Source organism: Oncorhynchus tshawytscha, linkage group LG08, assembly GCF_018296145.1.
Source record: "Oncorhynchus tshawytscha isolate Ot180627B linkage group LG08, Otsh_v2.0, whole genome shotgun sequence".
In the NCBI taxonomy this organism is placed as follows: Eukaryota; Metazoa; Chordata; class Actinopteri; order Salmoniformes; family Salmonidae; genus Oncorhynchus; species Oncorhynchus tshawytscha.
Window position 1 is genome coordinate 82,914,092 of NC_056436.1, and position 26,113 is coordinate 82,940,204.

General features: G+C 44.7%; 1 protein-coding gene across 1 annotated transcript in view; it reads right to left on the reverse strand.

The window, feature by feature from the left end:
* The window catches only part of LOC112255862 (arf-GAP with Rho-GAP domain, ANK repeat and PH domain-containing protein 3), a 67,336-nt gene extending 41,346 nt beyond the window's left edge, over positions 1 to 25,990 (reverse strand). Inside the window, exons 1-6 of the mRNA XM_042326332.1 lie at positions 25,838 to 25,990; positions 2,603 to 3,756; positions 2,454 to 2,491; positions 1,449 to 1,531; positions 1,064 to 1,137; positions 576 to 812 (exon numbers count right to left, since the gene is read on the reverse strand). Of these exons, the coding sequence (XP_042182266.1) occupies positions 576 to 812; positions 1,064 to 1,137; positions 1,449 to 1,531; positions 2,454 to 2,491; positions 2,603 to 3,675 (1,505 nt within the window). The 5' untranslated portion in view covers positions 3,676 to 3,756; positions 25,838 to 25,990. The remainder of the gene's footprint in view (positions 1 to 575; positions 813 to 1,063; positions 1,138 to 1,448; positions 1,532 to 2,453; positions 2,492 to 2,602; positions 3,757 to 25,837) is intronic.
* Between the last annotated feature and the right edge of the window lie 123 nt (positions 25,991 to 26,113).

A 26,113-nucleotide genomic window follows, 5' to 3' on the forward strand; every position in this document is an offset into this window, starting at 1 on the left:
AGCTAATTCCATGTTAAAATGTTATGGGATGCATTTTCTCCATTGTTTTTGATGGCCAACATTATAATCAAATAGCCACACTGACCACCTGACCACCAACACTAACTTAAAGTGGGTACAGCCTCAGTGTTCACAGTAAACGTGCGCGGGAAGTTGCACAGAATTGTCATTAAAGTTCAAGTTTGTGCTCAGCAGACCAGAAATGTGCTCAGCAGACCAGAAATGTGCTCAGCAGACCAGAAATGTGCTCAGCAGACCAGAAATGTGCTCAGCAGACCAGAAATGTGCTCAGCAGACCAGAAATGTGCTCAGCGATGATTTTAGTTTTTTTAAGAAAACATCAGTTGAGAATACTTTCTGAAGGTATATTATATTATATATATTTATATATATATATATTTATTATATGCATATGAACTTTTTAGCATTTAGCAAGAAACACAAGAAGATTGGAGAAACACAGGAAGAAGAAGTGAGAGACACACCGGTTTGAGAGGACAGGCACGAGGCAGAGACAGTTCCTCAGAAGGGAGGAGAAGACGGAGGAAGGCAAGGAGGACCAGGACCAGGCATACCCTTGTGGTGATAGCTTGTCCAGCCAGCCACAGATGATGGGTTCAGTCTGCTCAGAGAGAGAGGTGTAGCTGGCGTAGGGGGATATCGTCTGGTCCTCATCTGGCTCCGAGGGGTACAGGTTGGGGGGTAAGGAGAGGCAGAGAGGGGGTGGTGCTGCCTCTCCTACTGTGCTGTAGCCCTGGGACTCACTGTGGAGGGCGTGGGACAGACGTTTGGCCCAGGAGAGTTTGGGTGTCCTGCATTGTAAAAACAGTCTCTAACTGATTGATGCATTTGTAATAATCTTGACTCCAGCCGCTTTAGGTTTCTCTAGTGTGAGAATACGGCAGCAGGTACCAACATTGGATTGAAAAGATAAAGCGCAAATAACATTTTAAATCTACAGCAGACTATTTTCTCTCTATGGCTGTAGTCAGAGTTGTGTGAGAAGATGTTTAAATTGGCAAGCCAGTAGCCTTATCCACTCCTCTAGACACAATAATCTTACCCATGATCCTCTCCGTGTTTCTCTTCCACCGCTCTTGTCATTCCTGTCTTTCCTTCACATCTGGTCCTTTCCGCCTTTGAGAACACAACATGGATAACACATTCATCAATGTCAGGAGAGCCAAAGTGACCACAAACACAATATAACTCTGATGGGTTCTTGTAACCTGATAACAGACCCAGGTCCCAAATGGCACCCTATTCTCTATACAGCACCATAATCAGCACCCTATTCTCTATATAGTGCACTACTAGGGGCCCATAGTGCCATTTCAGACACCATTTGATGTTTCCTGGAAAGCCTATAGGGTTCTGGTCTTAAAGTAGTGCACTACATAGGGAATAGGGTGCCATTTGGTACGCATACTCAAGAGTCCCAGTCTCACCTCAGAGTGCTGCAGTGGTCGTCTGGTCTGGAAGACTGTTTCACAGTAGGGACTGATCTCCTCCTCTGGGTCCTCCATGGGGACTGCGGTGGAGGAAGAAATGACATATTATTTGTTATAAGTCAATGCATGTCTATAGTATAGAAAACAGTGTAGTGTAGAAAACCAGTCCCTCTCCTGAACACTAACTCACGCCCCTCTAACTCTGGAAACAAATAGCCTACCTGCCCCCTCAACTCTGCCTGACCCTCTGACCCTGCAGAGGCGGGGGATTGGTCCCCATTGTTTACACCTCTGGAGCACTCCAATTACATGCTACACACAGTGACCTCTGATTGGGACATTTGACCGCCCATTCCCCACCGTTGACCCTGCCCACCTGCATCTCCTCAGGGCATCTGTCCAATAGGCAGGTGGGACCGGAACAAGTATAAAAGCACAGTCCAGCCCAGTCTGGGCTCAGTCTTCAACAAGCAGTGGCAGAGTGAGGAGCATAAAACCTCTGTCAGGCACATCAACAGCTGGGCCACAAAGCCATGGACCATTTCTCCTGCAGCCCTGAACTCTCCCATCACACCCTGAACTCTCCCAGCACCACCAACCAACAAAACTAGCACTAAAACTATCATTAAAACACTTCCACCTAGTCCACTTCCTGTTTGCAGTGTCTGTGTGTGTGGCCATAAAAGTGTGACTTGTGTCCCTGTCTCCTACTGGTCATTTCCGTCCTCTTACCGAGACACCTGGACAGTTATATCTAAACCAGCATCTCTATTGAAGACCACCATGCTCTTTTTCAACCAGCTGTAAAGAATTTAAACTGGATACTAAAAAGTTCAAGCGAAAAGTAAAGTTTGAGCGATGCAAAGTGTTACCAATTTCTTCAATGACCTTGATTTTAAAAAAACAGGTCAAGGGTCATTTATAGGGCTAAACGGTACACAGTTATAAGGTCTAACTAAACCAGCTGTAAGGTTACTTTCAGAAAGTGATGGGTACACTTACCTCCTTGGGACGATTCACGAGAGTTGTTATTTAAAGTGCTGCAGACACACAAAACAAAACATTAGCTACACAAAACAATACTCTCTTTCGACGTAGGCCTACATTTCTACCTTATAGGAAAATGATATTGAAGTCAGACGTTGACCTACCCATTTCCTTCAGGAGAGGTGTGGATCTCTGGCCGTGGTGGTGTTTGAGGAGCGTTGCAGGGAATCCGTCCACTACTAGCTGCCGTGCCAGGTTTAGTGCCACAGTAGATCTCATTGGAGACCATCTCCATCGGGGAGCCAGGAGGGGAAGTAGCCAGAGAGGGGAATCCAGTGTTATCATAGGAGGATGAGGGAGGTGGGGTTGTCATGCACTGGTCCTGGTTTTGTTCAGTCCTTCCACCAGATGACGGTGGTGTGGATGTAGGTCCACTAAACATGGCTGGAGGGGTACCTCGGTTCAGCCGAGGGGGAACAGGGGGCTGGGGACCTCCAGAGTCTGAAGAGTTACTCAGCCTCCTCTCTCTCAGGCTTAGGCTGTGTCTCAGGGTAGGGGTAGGGGCAGGGTTAGGGGTAGGCCCCACCATCACTGTGTCAGTGTTAAATTCACCTGAAGCCAAACCTTCCAATATGGTGAAACAGAGAGATTCCTGAGACGGTTTCCTGGTTAGGGTCAGAACATGAGGATCTGGTGATGTCGGTGGTATAGGACAGGAGAGAAACCGGGCGGGTTCTGTTTTGTGTCTGTAAAACACTGTTCTAGGTTTTGGAACCGGTTTTATGACAACATTCCCATTGTACTGTTGCTGCTGTTCTGACCCGGAGTTCATCAACATGGATGGAATGTTAGGAACAGAATTATTCCGGAACGCTTCAAACGGAATGGCCCCAGTTCCGCCCCCTTGGTCAGACCTCGGCCCTCCTGATTGGATGGGTGTGGAATTAATGTCAGACTCAGACTGACAACGGTCCAATAAGGGCTCCAAGGGCTCTGATGTCAACTGATTCTGATTGGTAGCCCTCTGAATGTGCTGGACAAGCCTCAGTATTCTCTTCCTGTGTCCGGTGGCAGTTACACCCAGCTGGATAAGAGCTCCATTGTCTAGGTGGCTGAGGTCCCTGGCCAAGAGGAAGCCAGACTGGCGGAAGGTCTTCAGGTATCGCTCCAGGTGGATCGCAGCCAACAGGGTCTCAACGTCCGTGTTTCCATCTATTGTTGCCATAACAACGTACATACATGGGCTTGGAGGGGGCCTTCAGCTGCTGTGGTCAAGACGACGGCCATCATGGATCTACACAGGGAGACTCCAATCCATCTGAAATGGAACACATTATTAAGAACTAGATAATAATATAATTCATGTTGAGTTAGTATTCCATCTGGTCCATTGGTCTGATAAGATAAACTAAATTCACTACATCCCCTTACTATAAATCAAATGAAAGTGTATTCGTCACGTGCACAGGATATAGCGTGTGTAATCGGTACAGTGAAATGCTTACAGAGTAACACTGTAAACACTGTTAGACTCTAGCTTGAAATGTACTGATTCACGTTACCCTACAAGAACTCAATTCATTTACATGTAAACGGAATGTACAGTGGGGCAAAAAAGTATTTAGTCAGCCACCAATTATGCAAGTTCTCCCACTTAAAAATATGAGAGGCCTGTAATTTTCATCATAGGTACACTATGACAGACAAAATGAGAAGAAAAAAAATCCAGAAAATCACATTGTAGGATTTTTTATGAATGTATTGGCAAATTATGGTGGAAAATAAGTATTTGGTCACCTACAAACAAGCAAGATTTCTGGCTCTCACAGACCTGTAACTTCTATGGGGTTGAGATCTGGAGACTGGCTAGGCCACTCCAGGACCTTGAAATGCTTCTTACGAAGCCACTCCTTCGTTGCCCGGGCGGTGTGTTTGGGATCATTGTCATGCTGAAAGACCCAGCCACGTTTCATCTTCAATGCCATTGCTGATGGAAGGAGGTTTTCACTAAAAATCTCACAGTACACGGCCCCATTCATTCTTTCCTTTACACGGATCAGTCGTCCTGGTCCCTTTGCAGAAAAACAGCCCCAAAGCATGATGTTTCCACCCCCATGCTTCACAGTAAGTATGGTGTTCTTTGGATGCAACTCAGCATTCTTTGTCCTCCAAACACGACGAGTTGAGTTTTTACCAAAAAGTTATATTTTGGTTTCATCTGACCATATGACATTCTCCCAATCTTCTTCTGGATCATCCAAATGCTCTCTAGCAAACTTCAGACGGGCCTGGACATATACTGGTTTAAGCAGGGGGACACGTCTGGCACTGCAGGATTAGAGTCCCTAGCGGCGTAGTGTGTTACTGATGGTAGGCTTTGTTACTTTGGTCCCAGCTCTCTGCAGGTCATTCACTAGGTCCCCCCGTGTGGTTCTGGGATTTTTGCTCACTGTTTTTGTGATCATTTTGACCCCACGGGGTGAGATCTTGCGGGAGATTATCAGTGGTCTTGTATGTCTTCCATTTCCTAATAATTGCTCCCTCAGTTGATTTCTTCAAACCAAGCTGCTTACCTATTGCAGATTCAGTCTTCCCAGCCTGGTGCAGGTCTACAATTTTGTTTCTGGTGTCCTTTGACAGCTCTTTGGTCTTGGCCATAGTGGAGTTTGGAGTGTGACTATTTCAGGTTGTGGACAGGTGTCTTTTATACTGATAACAAGTTCAAACAGGTGCCATTAATACAGGTAACAAGTGGAGGACAGAGGAGCCTCTTAGAGAAGAAGTTACAGGTCTGTGAGAGCCAGAAATCTTGCTTGTTTGTAGGTGACCAAATACTTATTTTACACCATAATTTGCAAATAAATTCATTAAAAATCCTACAATGTGATATTCTGGATTTTTTTTCTCATTTCTCATTTTGTCTGTCATAGTTGAAGTGTACCTATGATGAAAATTACAGGCCTCTCATCTTTTTAAGTGGGAGAACTTGCACAATTGGTGGCTGACTAAATACTTTTTTGCCCCACTGTACGTGTTGGGGTCAATGAGGGGTAGATGGGAACTAGGAATATGGAACGTTCCGAAGAGCAGAAGCTTCATATTCTGCTCCATGTTTCTGAGGAGAGAGGTGAAAGGCAATAGTTAGTCTCTGATAAGGCAGGCCGGGTGCGGAACTGAGGAGGAGTGCGTCTCGAGGTTAAATCAACAGATGACGTGAGAAGAAACCTTTGGGGAGGGGGGCCAGAGAGGCCCACCACAATGTCTCTCCTACTGTAGTACTCTCCCACACATGCAGGCCACGCCCACAACAGTTACAGTAACAGGGCTGTGACTACACCAGCGAGAGGAACCAATTAAATTCCTACCTAGCAACAGAGATGTATTGGTTGTCTAGATGTGTAAAGGAGTTGACTCCGCCCAGTAGAGGGTATAAATACATGCTCTTGTGTCATCATGTCTTTTGTCTTTGCAGCTGTATGACCCAGTGGGTGAATAAAATTGATTTGAGATTTTTCCTAGTTTGTTCAGAACCGAACAATACTGAACATGTAACATGCAGAGTAACACAGTAGACATAACTGAACTGTTATTAATAGCATGTTAACTTCCAGCAGTGTGTGTGTGTATAAATATATATATGGCTATATTGATCACATTTGGTTTATTGACACATGTATGACCACTTGGTATGTAGAGACACCATCAGACCAGGGAAGGAAGAAGCAGGGGGATATGACACCATCAGACCAGGGAAGGAAGAAGCAGGGGGATACGACACCATCAGACCAGGGAAGGAAGAAGCAGGGGGAAGAAGCAGGGGGATACGACACCATCAGACCAGGGAAGGAAGAAGCAGGGGATACGACACCATCAGACCAGGGAAGGAAGAAGCAGGGGGATACGACACCCATCAGACCAGGGAAGGAAGAAGACCAGGGGGATACGACACCATCAGACCAGGGAAGGAAGAAGAACGCAATAGGTTCATAGGACAGAACACAGAGACATGAGAGAAATCGAATAAGGTAACAAAATGTGAAAACTGCAATTATTTGATGAATTTTGAATTCTATTGAAGGTGTGTACCATTTAATTGACGACAAGGCACCATTTCAAGTGTGTTTTTATTCAACATGAATTCAATAATAAGTTATAGAAATGAATGGAGAAATAGAGTATCCAGGGATACAACAGCCTGCAGCTAGGGAGAGGTGTGTCAGGGCTCTTTCAAAGCCTCGATAGAAACACTCCCTGAGAAAGCTTGGAATGCGTTGTTCTAATGGCTACTTTTCCCTGGCTGGTGTGTGTGTTAGATCTGGGTTCAAATACTATTTGAAATCGTTCAAATACCTTGACCATTTGCTCTAGCCTGCCTGGAGTCCCATAATGGGTAGGGTTTGCAGTTATGGGACTATTCTATTGGTTTATTACGCTAAACATGCTCAATCAAGCACAGATAAAGTATTTGCAAAGATTTAAAATAGTATTTGGACCCAGGTTTGGAGTGGGTGTCCCTGTGGGTGACTCAGCTTGAGAACCCAGTCAGAACTAAAGAGAATCTCAAGGCTGACTGGGGCAGTTTGCCAGCCTCGTGAGGGGGAGGCACACAGCACAACACATCACACACATTCTAATATGAGTTTAAGATAGATAATAGTATTTTAATGAAACCCTTGGACAGATTAAGACAGATCGTATTTAATTAGTTATGGGCACCAGATCAGAATGTAAAGTCTTCCTACAGAACTACAGTTGGCTGTAGGAACTCTTTGAACTAAAGTGTAGTTCTACTTTAACAAGTAGAGTACAGTCCGATGGCAGCCATACTCGTATCATTTACACACTACTGAGCCAAGCCGTGCCGAGCAGAGCTGTACTCGGCTGGCCATGTTATGCATCCAGTCAGGTTTGGGTTTGACACAATAGTGTGAAAAAGGGTGATATCTAACCCTTAAACAGTGAGGAAGGAGAACTAGTCCTTCAGCATGTAGGAAGGCCGCAGGGGAATGGGAGGAAAGCTGCTGAAATGGGTCTGAGTCACGTCCTTCTCTTCCTCGGTCTCCACTCTGTAGGTTAACCTTTGCCTCCAGCCCACTGATACACACAGAGAAACACAGGACTCCGGTTGTGTGCTGAGAGCAGACCTGGGTTCAAATACTATTTGAAATCTTTTAACTACGTTGAGCATTTTCTCTAGCCTGCTTCGAGAACCAGATGGACAGAGTTTACAGTTTTGGGACTGTTTTCCTGGTCCATTTAGCCAGTCAGTCAATCTCAATCAAGTACAGATGAAGTATTTCAAATTCATTTTTTAAAAATAGACTTTGAACCCAGGTCTGGTGCTGAGCGCAGAGAGGCAGGAAACCTATGAAAAGGACTGATAACGTGTGACCTGAGGGAGGGCGGGAGATGGGTGAGAGGATATTGTCCCTCCCATCCCACTTCCCACTGCAGAAGGCATTCAGATAAATACCTGGCCCGGGATGGAAGGGCAACATGCTGTTTCAGAACTGTAGTGGGCAGCCTGACATCATTATTAACATGCAGTAGATGCTATCTATCAATTTCACCAGATGAAAACTACTGTACCACATTAAAACTACCAACAACAAAAAAGGGATGTGTGACATACCAATGTAACACCAAGACCACAACTTCTGCTTTGGTTGTTGAATGCAAGTCATAACAGAGGAAGTGATGTGTTGAATGCTGTCTGTTTGAGCTGCAGGCGCACAGCTAGAACACCCATGCATACCCCACAAGACATGCCACAAGAGGTCTCTTTTTACAGTCCCCAAGTCCAGAACAGACTATCGGAGGCGCACAGTACTACACAGAACTCTATTCCACTTCAAGTAAAATAGCAAGTTGTAAGATTAGATAAAACACATAACAAAAAAGGATAAAAATACACCTTATGGAACAGCGGGTATTGTGAAGAGACACACACACAGGTCCATACATACACACATGTATTTAGTACTGTAGATATGTGGTAGTAGTGGAGTAGGGGCCCGAGGGCACACAGTGTGTTGTAAAATCTCTGAATGTATTGTTATGTTTTTAAAATTGTATGAGAACTGCCTTCATTTTATTCCTTTATTTACTCCTTTTATTGTTTGTCCCCAAAGCTCTAGGCGACCAGTTTTGATAGCCTTTAGCCGCACCCTCATACTACTCCTCCTCTGTTCCGCGGGTGATGTGGAGGTAAACCCAGGCCCTGCATGTCCCCAGGCACCCTCATTTGTTGACTTCTGTGATCAAAAATGCCTTGGGTTCATGCACGTTAACATCAGAAGCCTCCTCTCGAAGTTTGATTTACTCACTGCTTTAGCACAGTCTGCTAACCCTGATGTCCTTGCTGTGTCTGAATCCTGGTTTAGGAAGGCCACCAACAATTCTGAGATTTCCATACCCAGCTATAACATTTTCCGTCAAGATAGAACTGCCAAAGGGGGAGGAGTTGCAGTCTACTGCAGAGATAGCCTGCAAAGTAATGTCATACTTTCCAGGTCCATACCCAAACAATTCGAACTACTAATTTTAAAAATGTCTCTCTCCAGAAATAAGTCTCTCACTGTTGCCGCCTGCTACCGACCCCCCTCAGCTCCCAGCTGTGCCCTGGACACCATTTGTGAATTGATCGCCCCCCATCTAGCTTCAGAGTTTGTTCTGTTAGGTGACCGAAACTGGGATATGCTTAACACCCCTGCAGTCCTACAATCTAAGCTAGATGCCCTCAATCTCACACAAATCATCAAGGAACCCACCAGGTACAACCCTAAATCTGTAAACAAGGGCACCCTCATAGACGTTATCCTGACCAACTGGCCCTCCAAATACACCTCTACTGTCTTCAACCAGGATCTCAGCGATCACTGCCTCATTGCCTGTATCCGCTATGGGTCCGCATTCAAACGACCACCCCTCATCACTGTCAAACACTCCCTAAAACACTTCTGCGAGCAGGCCTTTCTAATCGACCTGGCCCGGGTATCCTGGAAGGATATTGACCTCATCCCGTCAGTTGAAGATGCCTGGTCATTCTTTAAAAGTAACTTCCTCACCATCTTAGATAAGCATGCTCCGTTCATAAAATGCAGAACTAAGAACAGATATAGCCCTTGGTTCACTCCAGACCTGACTGCCCTCGACCAGCACAAAAACATCCTGTGGCGGACTGCAATAGCATCGAATAGTCCCCGCGATATGCAACTGTTCAGGGAAGTCAGGAACCAATACACGCAGTCAGTCAGGAAAGCAAAGGCCAGCTTTTTCAAGCAGAAATTTGCATCCTGTAGCTCTAACTCCAAAAAGTTCTGGGACACTGTAAAGTCCATGGAGATCAAGAGCACCTCCTCCCAGCTGCCCACTGCACAGAGGCTAGGTAACACGGTCACCACTGATAAATCAATGGATAAATCCATGATACTGAGGCTCGAAAACCATTCAAAACTTCAAGCATTTCTCAACGGCTGGCTATGCCTTCCTCCTGGCTACTCCAACCTCGGCCAACAGCTCCACCCCCACTCCCCAGCTTCTCCTTTACCCAAATCCAGATAGCAGATGTTCTGAAAGAGCTGCAAGACCTGGACCTGTACAAATCAGCTGACCATCTCACTGACCATCTCGAATCCCACCGTACCTTCTCCGCTGTGCAATCTGGTTTCCGAGCCAGTCACGGGTGCACCTCAGCCACGCTCAAGGTACTAAACGATATCATAACCGCCATCGATAAAAGACAGTACTGTGCAGCCGTCTTCATCGACCTGGCCAAGGCTTTCGACTCTGTCAATCACTATATTCTTATCGGCAGACTCAGTAGCCTCGGTTTTTCGGATGACTGCTCTGCCTGGTTCACCAACTACTTTGCAGACAGAGTTCAGTGTGTCAAATCGGAGGGCATGTTGTCCGGTCCTCTGGCAGTCTCTATGGGGGTGCCACAGGGTTCAATTCTCGGGCCGACTCTTTTCTCTGTATATATATATATATATATATATATATATCAATGATGTTGCTCTTGCTGCTTGTGATTCTTTGATCCACCTCTACGCAGACGACACCATTCTGTATACTTCTGGCCCTTCCTTGGACACTGTGCTATCTAACCTCCAAACAAGCTTCAATGCCATACAACACTCCTTCCGTGGCCTCCAACTGCTCTTAAACGCTAGTAAAACCAAATGCATGCTTTTCAACCGTTCGCTGCCTGCACCTGCACGCCCGACTAGCATCAACACCCTGGATGGTTCCGACCTAGAATATGTGGACATCTATAAGTACCTAGGTGTCTGGCTAGACTGTAAACTCTCCTTCCAGACTCATATCAAACATCTCCAATCTAAAATCAAATCTAGCATCAGCTTTCTATTCCGCAACAAAGCCTCCTTCACTCACGCCGCCAAACTTACCCTAGTAAAACTGACTATCCTACAGATCCTCGACTTCGGCAATGTCATCTACAAAATAGCTTCCAATACTCTACTCAGCAAATTGGATGCAGTTTATCACAGTGCCATCCGTTTTGTTACTAAAGCACCTTATACCACCCACCACTGCGACCTGCATGCTCTAGTCGGCTGGCCATCGCTACATATTCGTCGCCAGACCCACTGGCTCCAGGTCATCTACAAGTCCATGCTAGGTAAAGCTCCGCATTATCTCAGTTCAATGGTCACGATGGTAACACCCACCCGTAGCACGCGCTCCAGCAGGTGTATCTCACTGATCATCCCTAAAGCAAACACCCCATTTGGTCGCCTTTCCTTCCAGTTCTCTGCTGCCTGTGACTGGAACGAATTGCAAAATTAGCTGAAGTTGGAGACTTTTATCTCCTTCACCAACTTTAAACATCTGCTATCTGAGCAGCTGTTCGCTGCAGCTGTACATAGTCTATTGGTAAATAGCTCTTTTGCACACCAGTATCTCTACCTGCACATGACCATCTGATCATTTATCACTCCAGTGTTAATCTCCAAAATTGTAATTATTCACTTACCTCCTCATGCCTTTTGCACACAATGTATATAGACTCTTTTTTTTTCTTTTTCTACTATGTTATTGACTTGTTTATTGTTTACTCCATGTGTAACTGTGTTGTTGTCTGTTCACACTGCTATGCTTTATCTTGGCCAGGTCGCAGTTGTAAATGAGTACTTGTTCTCAACTAGCCTACCTGGTTAAATAAAGGTGAAATAAAAATAAAAGAAATACATTTTTTGCTGGAACCCAGAGGAAGAGTAGCTGCTGCCTTGGCAGGAACTAATGGGGATCCATAATAGACCCCAGGAAGAGTAGCTGCTTCCTTGGCAGGAACTAATGGGGATCCATAATAAACCCCAGGAAGAGTAGCTGCTACCTTGGCAGGAACTAATGGGGATCCATAATAAATACAGGATGTTGGTCTTCAGAGATGAGCAATGAAGTGAGTGTTCTCCTCCCTCTACACAAGGCCAATGGTGTTCTCCTCCCTCTACACAAGGCCAATGGTGTTCTCCTCCCTCTACACAAGGCCAATGGTGTTCTCCTCCCTCTACACAAGGCCAATGGTGTTCTCCTCCCTCTACACAAGGCCAATGGTGTTCTCCTCCCTCTACACAAGGCCAATGGTGTTCTCCTCCCTCTACACAAGGCCAATGGTGTTCTCCTCCCTCTACACAAGGCCAATGGTGTTCTCCTCCCTCTACACAAGGCCAATGGTGTTCTCCTCCCCTCTACACAAGGCCAATGGTGTTCTCCTCCCTCTACACAAGGCCAATGGTGTTCTCCTCCCTCTACACAAGGCCAATGGTGTTCTCCTCCCTCTACACAAGGCCAATGGTGTTCTCCTCCCTCTACACAAGGCCAATGGTGTTCTCCTCCCTCTACACAAGGCCAATGGTGTTCTCCTCCCTCTACACAAGGCCAATGGTGTTCTCCTCCCTCTACACAAGGCCAATGGTGTTCTCCTCCCTCTACACAAGGCCAATGGTGTTCTCCTCCCTCTACACAAGGCCAATGGTGTTCTCCTCCCTCTACACAAGGCCAATGGTGTTCTCCTCCCTCTACACAAGGCCAATGGTGTTCTCCTCCCTCTACACAAGGCCAATGGTGTTCTCCTCCCTCTACACAAGGCCAATGGTGTTCTCCTCCTCCTCTACACAAGGCCAATGGTGTTCTCCTCCCTCTACACAAGGCCAATGGTGTTCTCCTCCCAAGGCCAATCTACACAAGGCCAATGGTGTTCTCCTCCCTCTACACAAGGCCAATGGTGTTCTCCTCCCTCTACACAAGGCCAATGGTGTTCTCCTCCCTCTACACAAGGCCAATGGTGTTCTCCTCCCTCTACACAAGGCCAATGGTGTTCTCCTCCCTCTACACAAGGCCAATGGTGTTCTCCTCCCTCTACACAAGGCCAATGGTGTTCTCCTCCCTCTACACAAGGCCAATGGTGTTCTCCTCCCTCTACACAAGGCCAATGGTGTTCTCCTCCCTCTACACAAGGCCAATGGTGTTCTCCTCCCTCTACACAAGGCCAATGGTGTTCTCCTCCCTCTACACAAGGCCAATGGTGTTCTCCTCCCTCTACACAAGGCCAATGGTGTTCTCCTCCCTCTACACAAGGCCAATGGTGTTCTCCTCCCTCTACACAAGGCCAATGGTGTTCTCCTCCCTCTACACAAGGCCAATGGTGTTCTCCTCCCTCTACACAAGGCCAATGGTGTTCTCCTCCCTCTACACAAGGCCAATGGTGTTCTCCTCCCTCTACACAAGGCCAATGGTGTTCTTCCCTCTACACAAGGCCAATGGTGTTCCCTCTACACAAGGCCAATGGTGTTCTCCTCCCTCTACACAAGGCCAATGGTGGTGTCTCCTCCCTCTACACAAGGCCAATGGTGTTCTCCTCCCTCTACACAAGGCCAATGGTGTTCTCCTCCCTCTACACAAGGCCAATGGTGTTCTCCTCCCTCTACACAAGGCCAATGGTGTTCTCCTCCCTCTACACAAGGCCAATGGTGTTCTCCTCCCTCTACACAAGGCCAATGGTGTTCTCCTCCCTCTACACAAGGCCAATGGTGTTCTCCTCCCTCTACACAAGGCCAATGGTGTTCTCCTCCCTCTACACAAGGCCAATGGTGTTCTCCTCCCTCTACACAAGGCCAATGGTGTTCTCCTCCCTCTACACAAGGCCAATGGTGTTCTCCTCCCTCTACACAAGGCCAATGGTGTTCTCCTCCCTCTACACAAGGCCAATGGTGTTCTCCTCCCTCTACACAAGGCCAATGGTGTTCTCCTCCCTCTACACAAGGCCAATGGTGTTCTCCTCCCTCTACACAAGGCCAATGGTGTTCTCCTCCCTCTACACAAGGCCAATGGTGTTCTCCTCCCTCTACACAAGGCCAATGGTGTTCTCCTCCCTCTACACAAGGCCAATGGTGTTCTCCTCCCTCTACACAAGGCCAATGGTGTTCTCCTCCCTCTACACAAGGCCAATGGTGTTCTCCCCTCCCTCTACACAAGGCCAATGGTGTTCTCCTCCCTCTACACAAGGCCAATGGTGTTCTCCTCCCTCTACACAAGGCCAATGGTGTTCTCCTCCCTCTACACAAGGCCAATGGTGTTCTCCTCCCAAGGCCAATCTACACAAGGCCAATGGTGTTCTCCTCCCTCTACACAAGGCCAATGGTGTTCTCCTCCCTCTAAGGCACAAGGCCAATGGTGTTCTCCTCCCTCTACACAAGGCCAATGGTGTTCTCCTCCCTCTACACAAGGCCAATGGTGTTCTCCTCCCTCTACACAAGGCCAATGGTGTTCTCCTCCCTCTACACAAGGCCAATGGTGTTCTCCTCCCTCTACTCTACACAAGGCCAATGGTGTTCTCCTCCCTCTACACAAGGCCAATGGTGTTCTCCTCCCTCTACACAAGGCCAATGGTGTTCTCCTCCCTCTACACAAGGCCAATGGTGTTCTCCTCCCTCTACACAAGGCCAATGGTGTTCTCCTCCTCTCACAAGGCCAATGGTGTTCTCCTCCCTCTACACAAGGCCAATGGTGTTCTCCTCCCTCTCTCCTCCCTCTACCAAGGCCAATCTCCTCCCTCTACACAAGGCCAATGGTGTTCTCCTCCCTCTACACAAGGCCAATGGTGTTCTCCTCCCTCTACACAAGGCCAATGGTGTTCTCCTCCCTCTACACAAGGCTAATGAGGGATTTTCAGGGTGAAACATCCTACAGCACAATACAACAAAGATTTTGTTTCGTCTTCCTCAGTGTTTGTATGGCTTCCTACCAGTCTTAAAACCAAGTTTACCAAGCTACCAATTACTTCAGACTTGAAGAAGTTCAGCTACACTGAAGAAACATAACTAAAGTTACTTTGAAAAAGTAGTTCACCACATCCAAACTACTTAGTGAAAAAATATAATATCTAAAACGTCATAGAATACAAATTGAAAGAACAGATCACTCTGTCGTCAGATGTTAACGAAATGTGTAATTTGGCCTATTGAGCAGAAAAACAGTTTTAAGTGAGAATTGGGCAGATCTGATGTCGGAAAATGAAGTAAATTCTTGCCTACTTCACTCATTTTTCATTTTCTTTCTGCTAGAAAAAGTAGTGTAGTAAAGTAATTAAATTGTTAGCGTTTACATTTAGTTCCACCAAGCTACTGCTACATTAATCTTAATTACTAGTTTATTTTATCTTTAGGCAAGTCAGTTAAGAACAAATTCTTATTTTCAATGACGGCCTAGGAACAGTTTTAACTGCCTTTTTCAGGGGCAGAACGACAGATTTTTACCTCATCAGCTCAGGGATTTGATCTTACAACCTTTCAGTTGCTAGTCCAACGCTCTAACCACTAGGCTACGCTGCCGCCCCAACTACATGTAGTTTATTTCTCCGCAACAGTGCTTCATAGTCCCCTCCATGCAAGGCCAAAGTGGTGATGGCCCGGGGGAGGGTTGTAGAATTACAGTACCAGTCAAAGGTTTAGACATATACCTACTCATTCAAGGTCTCTTCATTTTTTAAATTTTCTACATTGAACAACAATAGTGAAGACATCAAAACTATGAAATAACACATATGGAATCATGTAGTAACCAACAAAGTGTTAAAACAAATCAAAATATATTTAATATTTGAGATTCTTCAAAGTACCTCTGCTGCAGAGGATACGTTCCTTAGAATTACCAGCCCAAATACAAGTTCAAGTAACAGACATCTCAACATCAACTGTTCAGAGGAGACTGCGTGAATCGGGACTATCATTTGCGGGACTATCATTTGTTTTCCCAACAGGACAATGACCCAAAACACTCCAGGTTGTGTAAGTGCTATTTGACCAAGAAGGAAAGTGATGGAGTGCTGCATCAGATTACCTGTTCTCCACAATCACCCAACCTCAACGCAATTGAGATGGTTTGGGATGAGTTGGACCGCAGAGTGAAGGAAAAACAGCCAACAAGTGCTCAGCATATGTGGGAACTCCTTCAAGACTGTTGGAAAAGCATTCCAAGTGAAGCTGTTTGAGAGAAGCCAAGAGTGTGCAAAGCTGTCATCAAGGCAAACAGTGGCTACTTTGAAGAATCTCAAATATATTTTTGATTTGATTAACACTTTTTTTGGTTACTACATGATTCCATATGTGTTATGTCATAGCTTTGATGTCTTCACTATTATTGTACAATGTAAAAAATAAAAACCCTTGAATGAGTAGGTGTGTCCAAACTTTTGACTGGTACTGTATATGAAACCACTCAAGAGGTAAATGGACATTCTCAGACTGGTCTTCTTCAGCAGGAGAGGAGAGATCTGAAGTCAATCACTGAGATCATGAAGGATCATCATGAGCGCCGACTCCAAAAACCTGATTTAGCATTTTGTTCCATCACCAGATATTGTTCATAGGGAGTGTTTACAGCGGCTACTCAGTTTCAAATAACATATACCCATACTGAGGGTCCTGTATACTGTGGGTCCTGTATACTGAGGGTCCTGTATACTGTGGGTCCTGCATACTGTGGGTCCTGCATACTGTGGGTCCTGCATACTGTGGGTCCTGCATACTGTGGGTCCTGCATACTGTGGGTCCTGTATACTGTGGGTCCTGTATACTGTGGGTCCTGTATACTGTGGGTCCTGTATACTGTGGGTCCTGTATACTGTGGGTCCTGTATACTGTGGGTCCTGCATACTGTGGGTCCTGCATACTGTGGGTCCTGTATACTGTGGGTCCTGTATACTGTGGGTCCTGCATACTGTGGGTCCTGCATACTGTGGGTCCTGTATACTGCGGGTCCTGCATACTGTGGGTCCTGTATACTGTGGGTCCTGCATACTGTGGGTCCTGTTTACTGCGGGTCCTGCATACTGTGGGTCCTGTATACTGTGGGTCCTGCATACTGTGGGTCCTGCATACTGTGGGTCCTGTATACTGCGGGTCCTGCATACTGTGGGTCCTGTATACTGTGGGTCCTGCATACTGTGGGTCCTGTATACTGTGGGTCCTGCATACTGTGGGTCCTGCATACTGTGGGTCCTGCATACTGTGGTTCCTGCATACTGCGGTTCCTGCATACTGCGGGTCCTGCACACTGCGGGTCCTGCATACTGCGGGTCCTGCATACTGCGGGTCCTGCATACTGCGGGTCCTGCATACTGCGGGTCCTGCGTATTGCGGTCCTGCATACTGCGGGTCCTGCATACTGCGGGTCCTGTAAATCTCTCTCCTCTTCTCCCCTAACCATAGTCTTTATCTGGGCTAGAGATCTGGGCTCTGTCAATGCTCCAGAAAACACAGGATACAGCTGTCGCTTAAACACTGGAGGAAGAAAAAGGACACACCACCACACCCTCCACCCACGCTGCTTGCTTTCCTCTTCCACCCATTCCTCTCCCTAAACATGTCCTCTGGCCATAAACAAAGCCTTGTGACACTAGGAGAGAGGAGAGGCAAGAGTCGAGTGTTGAGGACTTTTCACACTACTGAGACGAACCAAACCAAGCTGTTCCGGGTGAAAATAACATATCTGAGCCAGCATTGTTTGGTTCGGGTCGGCATGATAGTGTGAAGACGGTGGAGTGTCGTGGGCTAGGAGTGGTGGTAGGATGACCCTAAACTGAAGACAAAAAATATATATATTTCACCTTTATTTAAAAAGGTAGGCCAGTTGAGAACAAGTTCTCATTTACAACTTGAGCGACAGGGTAGCCTAGTGGTTAGAGCGTTGGACTAGTAACTGGAAGGTTGCGAGTTCAAACCCCTGAGCTGACAAGGTACAAATCTGTCGTTCTGCCACTGAACAAGGCAGTTAACCCACAGTTCCCAGGCCGTCATTAAAAATAAGAATGTGTTCTTAACTGACTTGCCTCGTTGAATAAAGGTACAAATTTAAATAAAAAATTTAACTGCGACCTGTCCAAGACGGAGCAAAGCAGTGCCACATGGCCTCCACATGGAATATACAAACGTATAGTCAATAACACAATAGAAAAGTTGATATACAGTGTGTGCAAATGTAGTACGATTAAGGAGGTAAGGCAATAAATAGGCTGTAGTGGTGAAATAATTACAATTTAGCAATTAAACATTGGAGTGCTAGATGTGCAAATAGAGATACTGGGGTGCAAAAATAATAATAATATGGGGATGAGGTATTTACAGATGGGCAATGTACAGGTGCAATGATCGGTAAGCTGCTCTGACAGCTGATGCTTAAAGTTAGTGAGGGAGATGTGAGTCTCCAGCTTCAGTGATTTTTGCAATGCGTTCCAGTCACTGGCAGTAGAGAACTGGAAGGAAAGGCAGCCAAAGGAGAAGTTGAAGTTGATAACTGGATGTAGTCTTTCTGAGTAGAGTTTGAGGCTATTTTGTAAATTACATCGCTGAAGTCAAGGATCGGTAGGATAGTCAGTTTTACCAGGGTGTTTGGCAGCATGAGTGAAGTAGGCTTTGTTGCGAAATAGGAAGCCGATTCTAGATTTCATTTTGGATTGGAGATGATTAGTGTGAGTCTGGAAGGAGAGTTTACAGTCTAACCAGACACCCAGGTATTTGTAGTTGTCCACATATTCTAAGTCAGAACCGTCCAGAGTAGTGATGCTGGATGGACGGGCAGGTGCGGGCAGTGATTGGTTGAAGAGCATGCATTTAGTTTTACTTGCATTTAAGAGCAGTTGGAGGCCACGGAAGGAGAGTTGTATGGCATTGAAGTTCATCTGGAGGTTTGTTAATAGAATGTCCAAAGGGCCAGAAGTATACAGAATGGTGTCGTCTGCGTAGAGGTGGATCAAAGAATCACCAGCAGCAAGAGCGACATCATTGATGTATACAGAGAAAAGAGTCGGCCCGAGAATTGAACCCTGTGGCACCCCCATAGAGACTGCCAGAGGTCCGGACAACAGGCCCTCCGATTTGACACACTGAACTATATCTGAGAAGTAGTTGGTGAACCAGGCGAGGCAGTCATTTTGAGAAACAAGGCTGTTGAGTCTGCCGATAAGAATGCAGTGATTGACAGAGTCGAAAGCCTTGGCCAGATCTATGAAGACGGCTGCACAGTACTGTCTTTTATCGATGGTGGTTATGATGTCGTTTAGTACCTTGAGCGTGACTGCAGTGCACCCATGACCAGCTCGGAAACCAGATTGCATAGCGGAGAAGGTACGGTGGAATTCGAAATGGTCGGCGATCTGTTTGTTAACTTGGCTTTCGAAGACTTTAGAAAGGCAGGGCAGGATGGATATAGGTCTGTAACAGTTTGGGTCTAGAGTGTCTCCCCCTTTGAAGAGGGGGATGACCGCGGCAGCTTACCAATCTTTAGGGATCTCAGACAATACGAAAGAGTGGTTGAACAGGCTAGTAAAAGGGTTTGCAAGAATTGCGGCCGACAATTTTAGAAAGAGAGGGTCCAGATTGTCTAGCCCAGCTGATTTGTTGGGGTCCAGATTTTGCAGCTCTTTCAGAACATCAGCTATCTGGATTTGGGTGGAATGTTGTGGGCTAGGAGAGGTTAGCGTGACACTAAACTGTGACAGCTGAATTATTTTCATTTCCCATAAAATCAGTTTGTCAGGCCACTGTACTGAAAGAGGGAGAACAATTAAACAAAATGGCCCCCTACTATTTCACATGAGCTTTATCAAGAAATGATTTCATTCAAAACTAACATAATCCCTGTTTACATTTTTCTGGTGACACATTTCACAAAGTGTGGCTTTAAAATATTGTACAAACTCACCACGCATTATGCAATGAATCAGCTTCTCATTTTTACACACAGTGACAGATGGCGAGTGTCTCTGGTCATTCACACAAATCTAAACTTCCTTCCCTCTTTCATTGTTACAGACCTCATAAAGTCTCACCCAAGACAACGCGAAGCTACAAAACAGTCTTAATGAGACCTTCCGTCTTCTTCTATTCTATTGCAAGTTGTCCTGTTCAGGACTCTGAGTCTGTAAACAATCGTTTCTCAGAGCTTGTTGGTGTCTCTCTGTCTGACATTAGCTTTTGTACAACTGGAATTGCTTCACATAAAAGCACCTGAACAAATTAACTGAGACTTACTGGGTTCATTTGTTCTTAAATTGTTAACAGCTAGGCACCATGAGTTCTGACCACAAATCCAGTCCCTGGCAACACTTACATTAGAGAGATTGGCAGAAGTCTATTTTGAGTCATGTTTTGCAAAATCAAGCATGTCTCAGTGCAGTGTGGGTGAGAAAATAACAGACTGAGGAGGACGTAATGGATTCACTGGAATGTTCAAGCGGTCTGAATGTAAATAACAGACTGAGGAGGACGTAATTGATTTTTTAAAACCTTTATTTTACTAGGCAAGTCAGTTAAGAACAAATTCTTATTTTCAATGACGGCCTAGGAACAGCGGGTTAACTGCCTGTTCAGGGGCAGAACGACAGATTTGTACCTTGCCAGCTCGGGGGTTTGAACTTGCAACCTTCCTAGTCCAACGCTCTAACCACTAGGCTACGCTGCCGATTCACTGGAATGTTCAAGCGGTCTGAATGTAAATAACAGCAGCAGTACTGCAACCCTTAACCGTTAGTCTACGCGATGACATCACCCTAGGTAAACAGGAAGTTACATGGAAAGGGACTCGGCAACATTATGAAAGAAAGATACAACATGCCTGTAAATTAATGTGGAAGGCACCCATTCAAAACACAATCTTCCAGATACGTCCCCAACTTCAACTCTCCACTGGTTCTTCAAGTCAAACAATTAGCGGAAGTGGACAAGTAGTAAAAGCACTTGTTAAAACGGAGGGAGGACCCACGCAGGCCTCTGGAATACATACAGGATGCTGGCTGAGCTTGTTGGGGGTAGGCTGTATATATAAATAACAGGGAAGCACTATTGTGAGACACATTATGTCATTGTTCTGCGCTAGGCTAGCTATGGCCGCCATGCTGCCTGGATGACAGTACAGGCAGTCCCATTTTGTGCTTCTCTCTCTCTCTCTCTGACAGAGTGTTTTAGTCAAGCACACACTGTCCCTCTTCTTTGGGAGAAACAACATTCAGACAGTGTGAAAGGAGCATCTTCTGTACACACCCACACATGGTTAGATCTGAACACCACTTAGAGAAGTTAAAAAAAACAGAGGAACTGCCAGAAAGTCATTACAGAGTCAATCAGGAGTTTATCTGTGTCCTCCCTGTCGACTCTATGAAGGAGGAGACGGCAGTACAAGACATAGATCTGAACACCTGGATGACCTTATCCTTTGTTAGGACAGGCCCAAGTATCCCTTTCAGGCGCAGACCCCATTCACCAATCATACTATATAGTACATACAGTGGATACATGACAATCATTCATTTGATCTTTAGGATAATGAGGTTGAGGATACATGACAATCAGTCCAAAGATCAAAAAATCCCCCTGTTCTCTCCCTCTAATTATTAGAATGTGCCCTCACAGGGCAGAATGACTTTGACACCCATACTCTAATATATCCTGATGGTCAAGCTGCTCCCACAACAGCTCAATAGGGTTGAGATCCAGTGACTGTGCTGGACACTCCATTGTAGACAGAATACCAGCTGACTGCTTCTTCCCTAAATAGTTCTTGCATAGTTTGGAGCTGTGCTTTGGGACATTCTCCTGTTGTAGGAGGAAATTGGCTTCAATTAAGCACCGTCCACAGGGTATGGCATGGTGTTGCAAAATAGAGTGATAGCCTGTACGTTTACCCTGTACAAATCTCCCACTTTACCACCAAAGCACCCCCAGACCATCACATTGCCTCCACCATGCTTGACAGATGGTTCACTTACTTTTTATCGGCCAGTCTGAGATATGGCTTTTTCTTTGCAACTCTGCCTAGAAGACCAGCGTCCCGGAGTCGCCTCTTCACTGTTGACGCTGAGACTGGTGTTTTGTGGGTACTATTTAATGATGCTGCCAGTTGAGGATTTGTGATGCGTCTGTTTTAGAGGTCGACCGATTATGATTTTTCAACACCGATACAGATTGTTTGGAGGACCAAAAAAGCCTATACCAATTAAAATCGGCCAATTTTTATTTCATTTATTTGTAATAATGACAATTACAGCAATACTGAATGAACACTTATTTTAACTTAATAGAATACATCAATAAAATCAATTTAGCCTCAAATAAATAATGAAACATGTTCAATTTGGTTTAAATAATGCAAAAACACAGTGTTGGAGAAGAAAGTAAAAGTACAATATGTGCCATGTAAGAAAGCTAACGTTTCAGTTCCTTGCTCAGAACATGAGAACATATGAAAGCTGGTGGTTCCTTTTAACATGAGTCTTCAATATTCCCAGGTAAGAAGTTTTAGGTTGTAGTTATTATAGGAATTATAACTATTCCCCTCTATACCATTTGTATTTCATTAACCTTTGACTATTAGATGTTCTTATAGGCACTTTAGTATTGCCAGTGTAACAGTATAGCTTCTGTCCCTCTCCTCGCTTCTCCCTGGGCTCGAACCAGCAACACAACGACAACAGCCACCACCGAAGCAGCGTTACCCATGCAGAGCAAGGGAAACAACCACCCCAAGGCTCAGGGCGAGTGAAGTTTGAAATGCTATTAGCGCGCGCTAACTAGCTAGCCATTTCACTTCGGTTACACCAGCCTCATCTCAGGAGTTGATAGACTTGAAGTCATAAACAGCGCAATGCTTGATGCACAACGAAGAGCTGCTGGCAAAACACACGAAAGTGCTGTTTGAATGAATGTTTACGCGCCTGCTTCTGCCTACCACCGCTCAGTCAGATACTTAGATACTTGTATGCTTGTATGCTCAGTCAGATTATATGCAACGCAGGACACACAATATAATATCTAGTAATATCATCAACCATGTGTAGTTAACTAGTGATTATGATTGTTTTTTATAAGATAAGTTCAATGCAAGCTAGCAACTTACCTTGGCTTACTGAATTCGCGTAACAGGCAGTCTCCTTGTGGAGTGCAACGAGAGAGAGGCAGGTCATTATTGCGTTTGACTAGTTAACTGTAAGGTTGCAAGATTGGATCCCTGAGCTGACAAGGTGAAAATCTGTCGTTGTGCCCCTGAACGAGGCAGTTAACCCACCGTTCCTAGGCCGTCATTGAAAATAAGAATGTGTTCTTAACTGACTTGCCTAGTTAAATAAAGGTATATCAAAAAATAATTTAAATAAATAAATAATTCTGCAAATCGGTGCCCAAAAATACCGATTTCCGATTGTTTTGAAAACTTGAAATCGGCCCTAATTAATTGGCCATTCCGATTAATCGGTTGACCTCTAGTCTGTTTCTCAAACTAGACACAAATGTACTTGTTCTCTTGCCCAGTTGTGCACCGGGGCCTCCCACTCCTCTTTCTATTCTGGTTAGAGACAGTTTGTGCTGTTCTGTGAAGGGAGTAGTACACAGCGTTGTACAAGATCTTCAGTTTCTTGGCAATTTCTCGCATTTAATAGCCTCATTTCTCAGAACAAGAATAGACTGACGAGTTTCAGAAGAAAGGTCTTTGTTTCTGGCCATTTTGAGCCTGTAATCGAATCCACAAATGCTGATGCTCCAGATACTCAACTAGTCTAAAAAAGGACAGTTTTATTGCTTCTTTAAAATCAGGACAACAACAGTTTTCAGCTGTGCTAACAATTGCAAACGGGTTTTCTAATGATCAATTAGCCTTTTAAAATGATAAACTGGGATTAGCTAACACCACGTTCCATTGGAACACAGGAGTGATGGTTGCAGATAATGGGCCTCTGTACGCCTATGTAGATATTCCATTAAAAAAAGCTGCCCTTTCCAGCTACAATAGTCATTTACAACATTAAAAATGTCTACACTGTATTTATGTTCAATTTGATGTTATTTTAAATAGAGGGGGTGCTTTTCTTTCAAAAACAAGGTAGTTTCTAAGTGACCCCAAACTGTTGAATGGTAGTTAGTGTATGCCAAACCAAAAAAATATTGATTTCAATGTTTACTTTGAATAATTTACACAGAAAATGTCACAAAAACCCATTTACTGGAAGATCTGTGCAGATGCAAAGTTTGGTAACAGAATTACAGTAAAATCTCCCTCAGTTTTTTTTTTTGTGACCACGTTTTCCAAAAACTCAAAATAACTGCTCCGAATTAAGATTCAAAGATGTCTGGAGAAAGAATGGGGGTGTCAGCTATGTCATGACACCTCGAGTTAAAAAAATATATAGATATTTGTTGTTGTTGAACTACAGTAAGTGAAGTGGATTTACATCTGGTAACGGAATTACGGTAACAGAATTACATCATGGTTCCCTGACCTGTATTATACAAAAATGCATAATTATGAATATGATTATCTTCAGGGTGATATATCCTGAATAAAGTACACAAAGATAGAAATACGCAATATCCTTATTTTGCATATTTGGGTATAATTCTACACACGGACTATTATTCTAATGAGCTCCGCCCCCAAACAAGAACACATTTGTCTGGTCCGGACCAGACCAAATCTGAACCAATCATAGACATCGATGTTTCACAAGTTTGGACATTAACAGTAGAGATCAGTAGAGTGGAATTCAGTACAATACAGTACATTATACTGTACTGTAGTGTGCTCTACTGTACTGAAACTTTACTGTACAGTACTTTTCTTTACTGTCTGTCTGTCTATCCTTCCCAAATGAGTTGGTGAAATTATCCTCAAAATGGAGGGTATAATCCCAGCAACATGGGTGTTGTTATGAATCACTGTAAAAAAATAAATTAAAAAAAATACATTATGGTTGTTTAACACAATGCACCCGACATCACTGAAACACAACACAAGTAAATAGGCTGTCTGTGTTTCATTTGGATTTTAGACAGAAGAGCAAAGTGAATTTAACGTGAACTCTTTGTGGTTTGGAAACGTGTTGAATATTAAAAGTAAGTGGAGCTACAGTAGTAGTTTGTTGATCCGTAGTGTGAATTACACGTGAAACTCTGTTACAAATCTATGCTACTTTATACTGCGTCACATATAATAACTCAGATAACGATGGCTGTGGTCTTCATCTATAGACAGATAGACAGGCCTCTGAAGGTCAATGCTTCTGGACCGTGTAACGTTGTGCATCACACAAAACCCATCTAATGACCAAAGACGGAGACACTGTATACAGTGTGACTGTAGAGGAACGATCATCTGGGCCTTGCTTACAAGTGACACTGACACCCGAACAACTTAACATTCAGCCATTTTCATGTAAATGAATAATCTCACCTCTCCACAATCCTAAAAACAGAGCTAAAATTGGGAAGCATTTTAAATGGGAAATTCCAGTGATAATTTTTTAACTTGTGTTTCTCTGTCGCTGCTGCTGCACTATCTAATAACTAACTGAACATATGTTCAAGGCTGCTATTGATTCAAATCAGGTTTCTATTGTGAAACGCTATAACTGACAGGTTCCAAGACCCCAAAATCCACTCAATGCGAAGAGGAGGGTGGGATGTGCCCCTAGCAAATCTACAACGGGGTGGGGTGTCTGTAAAACATTAGTTTACAGCGAAACAGACAGGTGACTGTATAATGGGTGAAATGTTACAATAGGCTCACATTCCAAGCCCATGCGATGTCATGAGATTGGCAATTCTTAAACATGGTAATATATATATTTAAAATGTAAAATAAATCATTACACAGAATCGAATTGATTATTCTGCGGTCGGCCAACACACAACTCTACAAGTAAATTATAATGACATTCTCTCATTATTCACCCAGTTACTGTGAAAAATACAATATTAGCCCTATAGTATGGAAGAAGTGCGCTCCATAAAATCTCCTGTTAGCTGGATGTCGCCGATACACAGCGTGAGCTCCAGATGATCACTGAAACGTTGGAATCTATCCGTCTAAATATTATAATAATCCCGTTTTACCTTCTGCTGTGTTTCGATGTCCGTGGTTGTTTTCTCAATGCAACATCTAAACACTTGAATCCTTCGGTTTTTCCGTTGTGACGGGGACCGCTCATGACTTGGGCAGCAGAAGAAGCATTGTCCTTGTCGGCAACTTTCTTGCAATGGTGAGTGAGTTTACTCCACAGAGTATCAAGGAGATCTTAATTAAAGGGGAGGGCGGTAGTGGTGTTTAGCCGACATTTTTCCCCGTTCAAACTCATTATCCGCCCACTTCAAAGTTGCACATACTGGTAA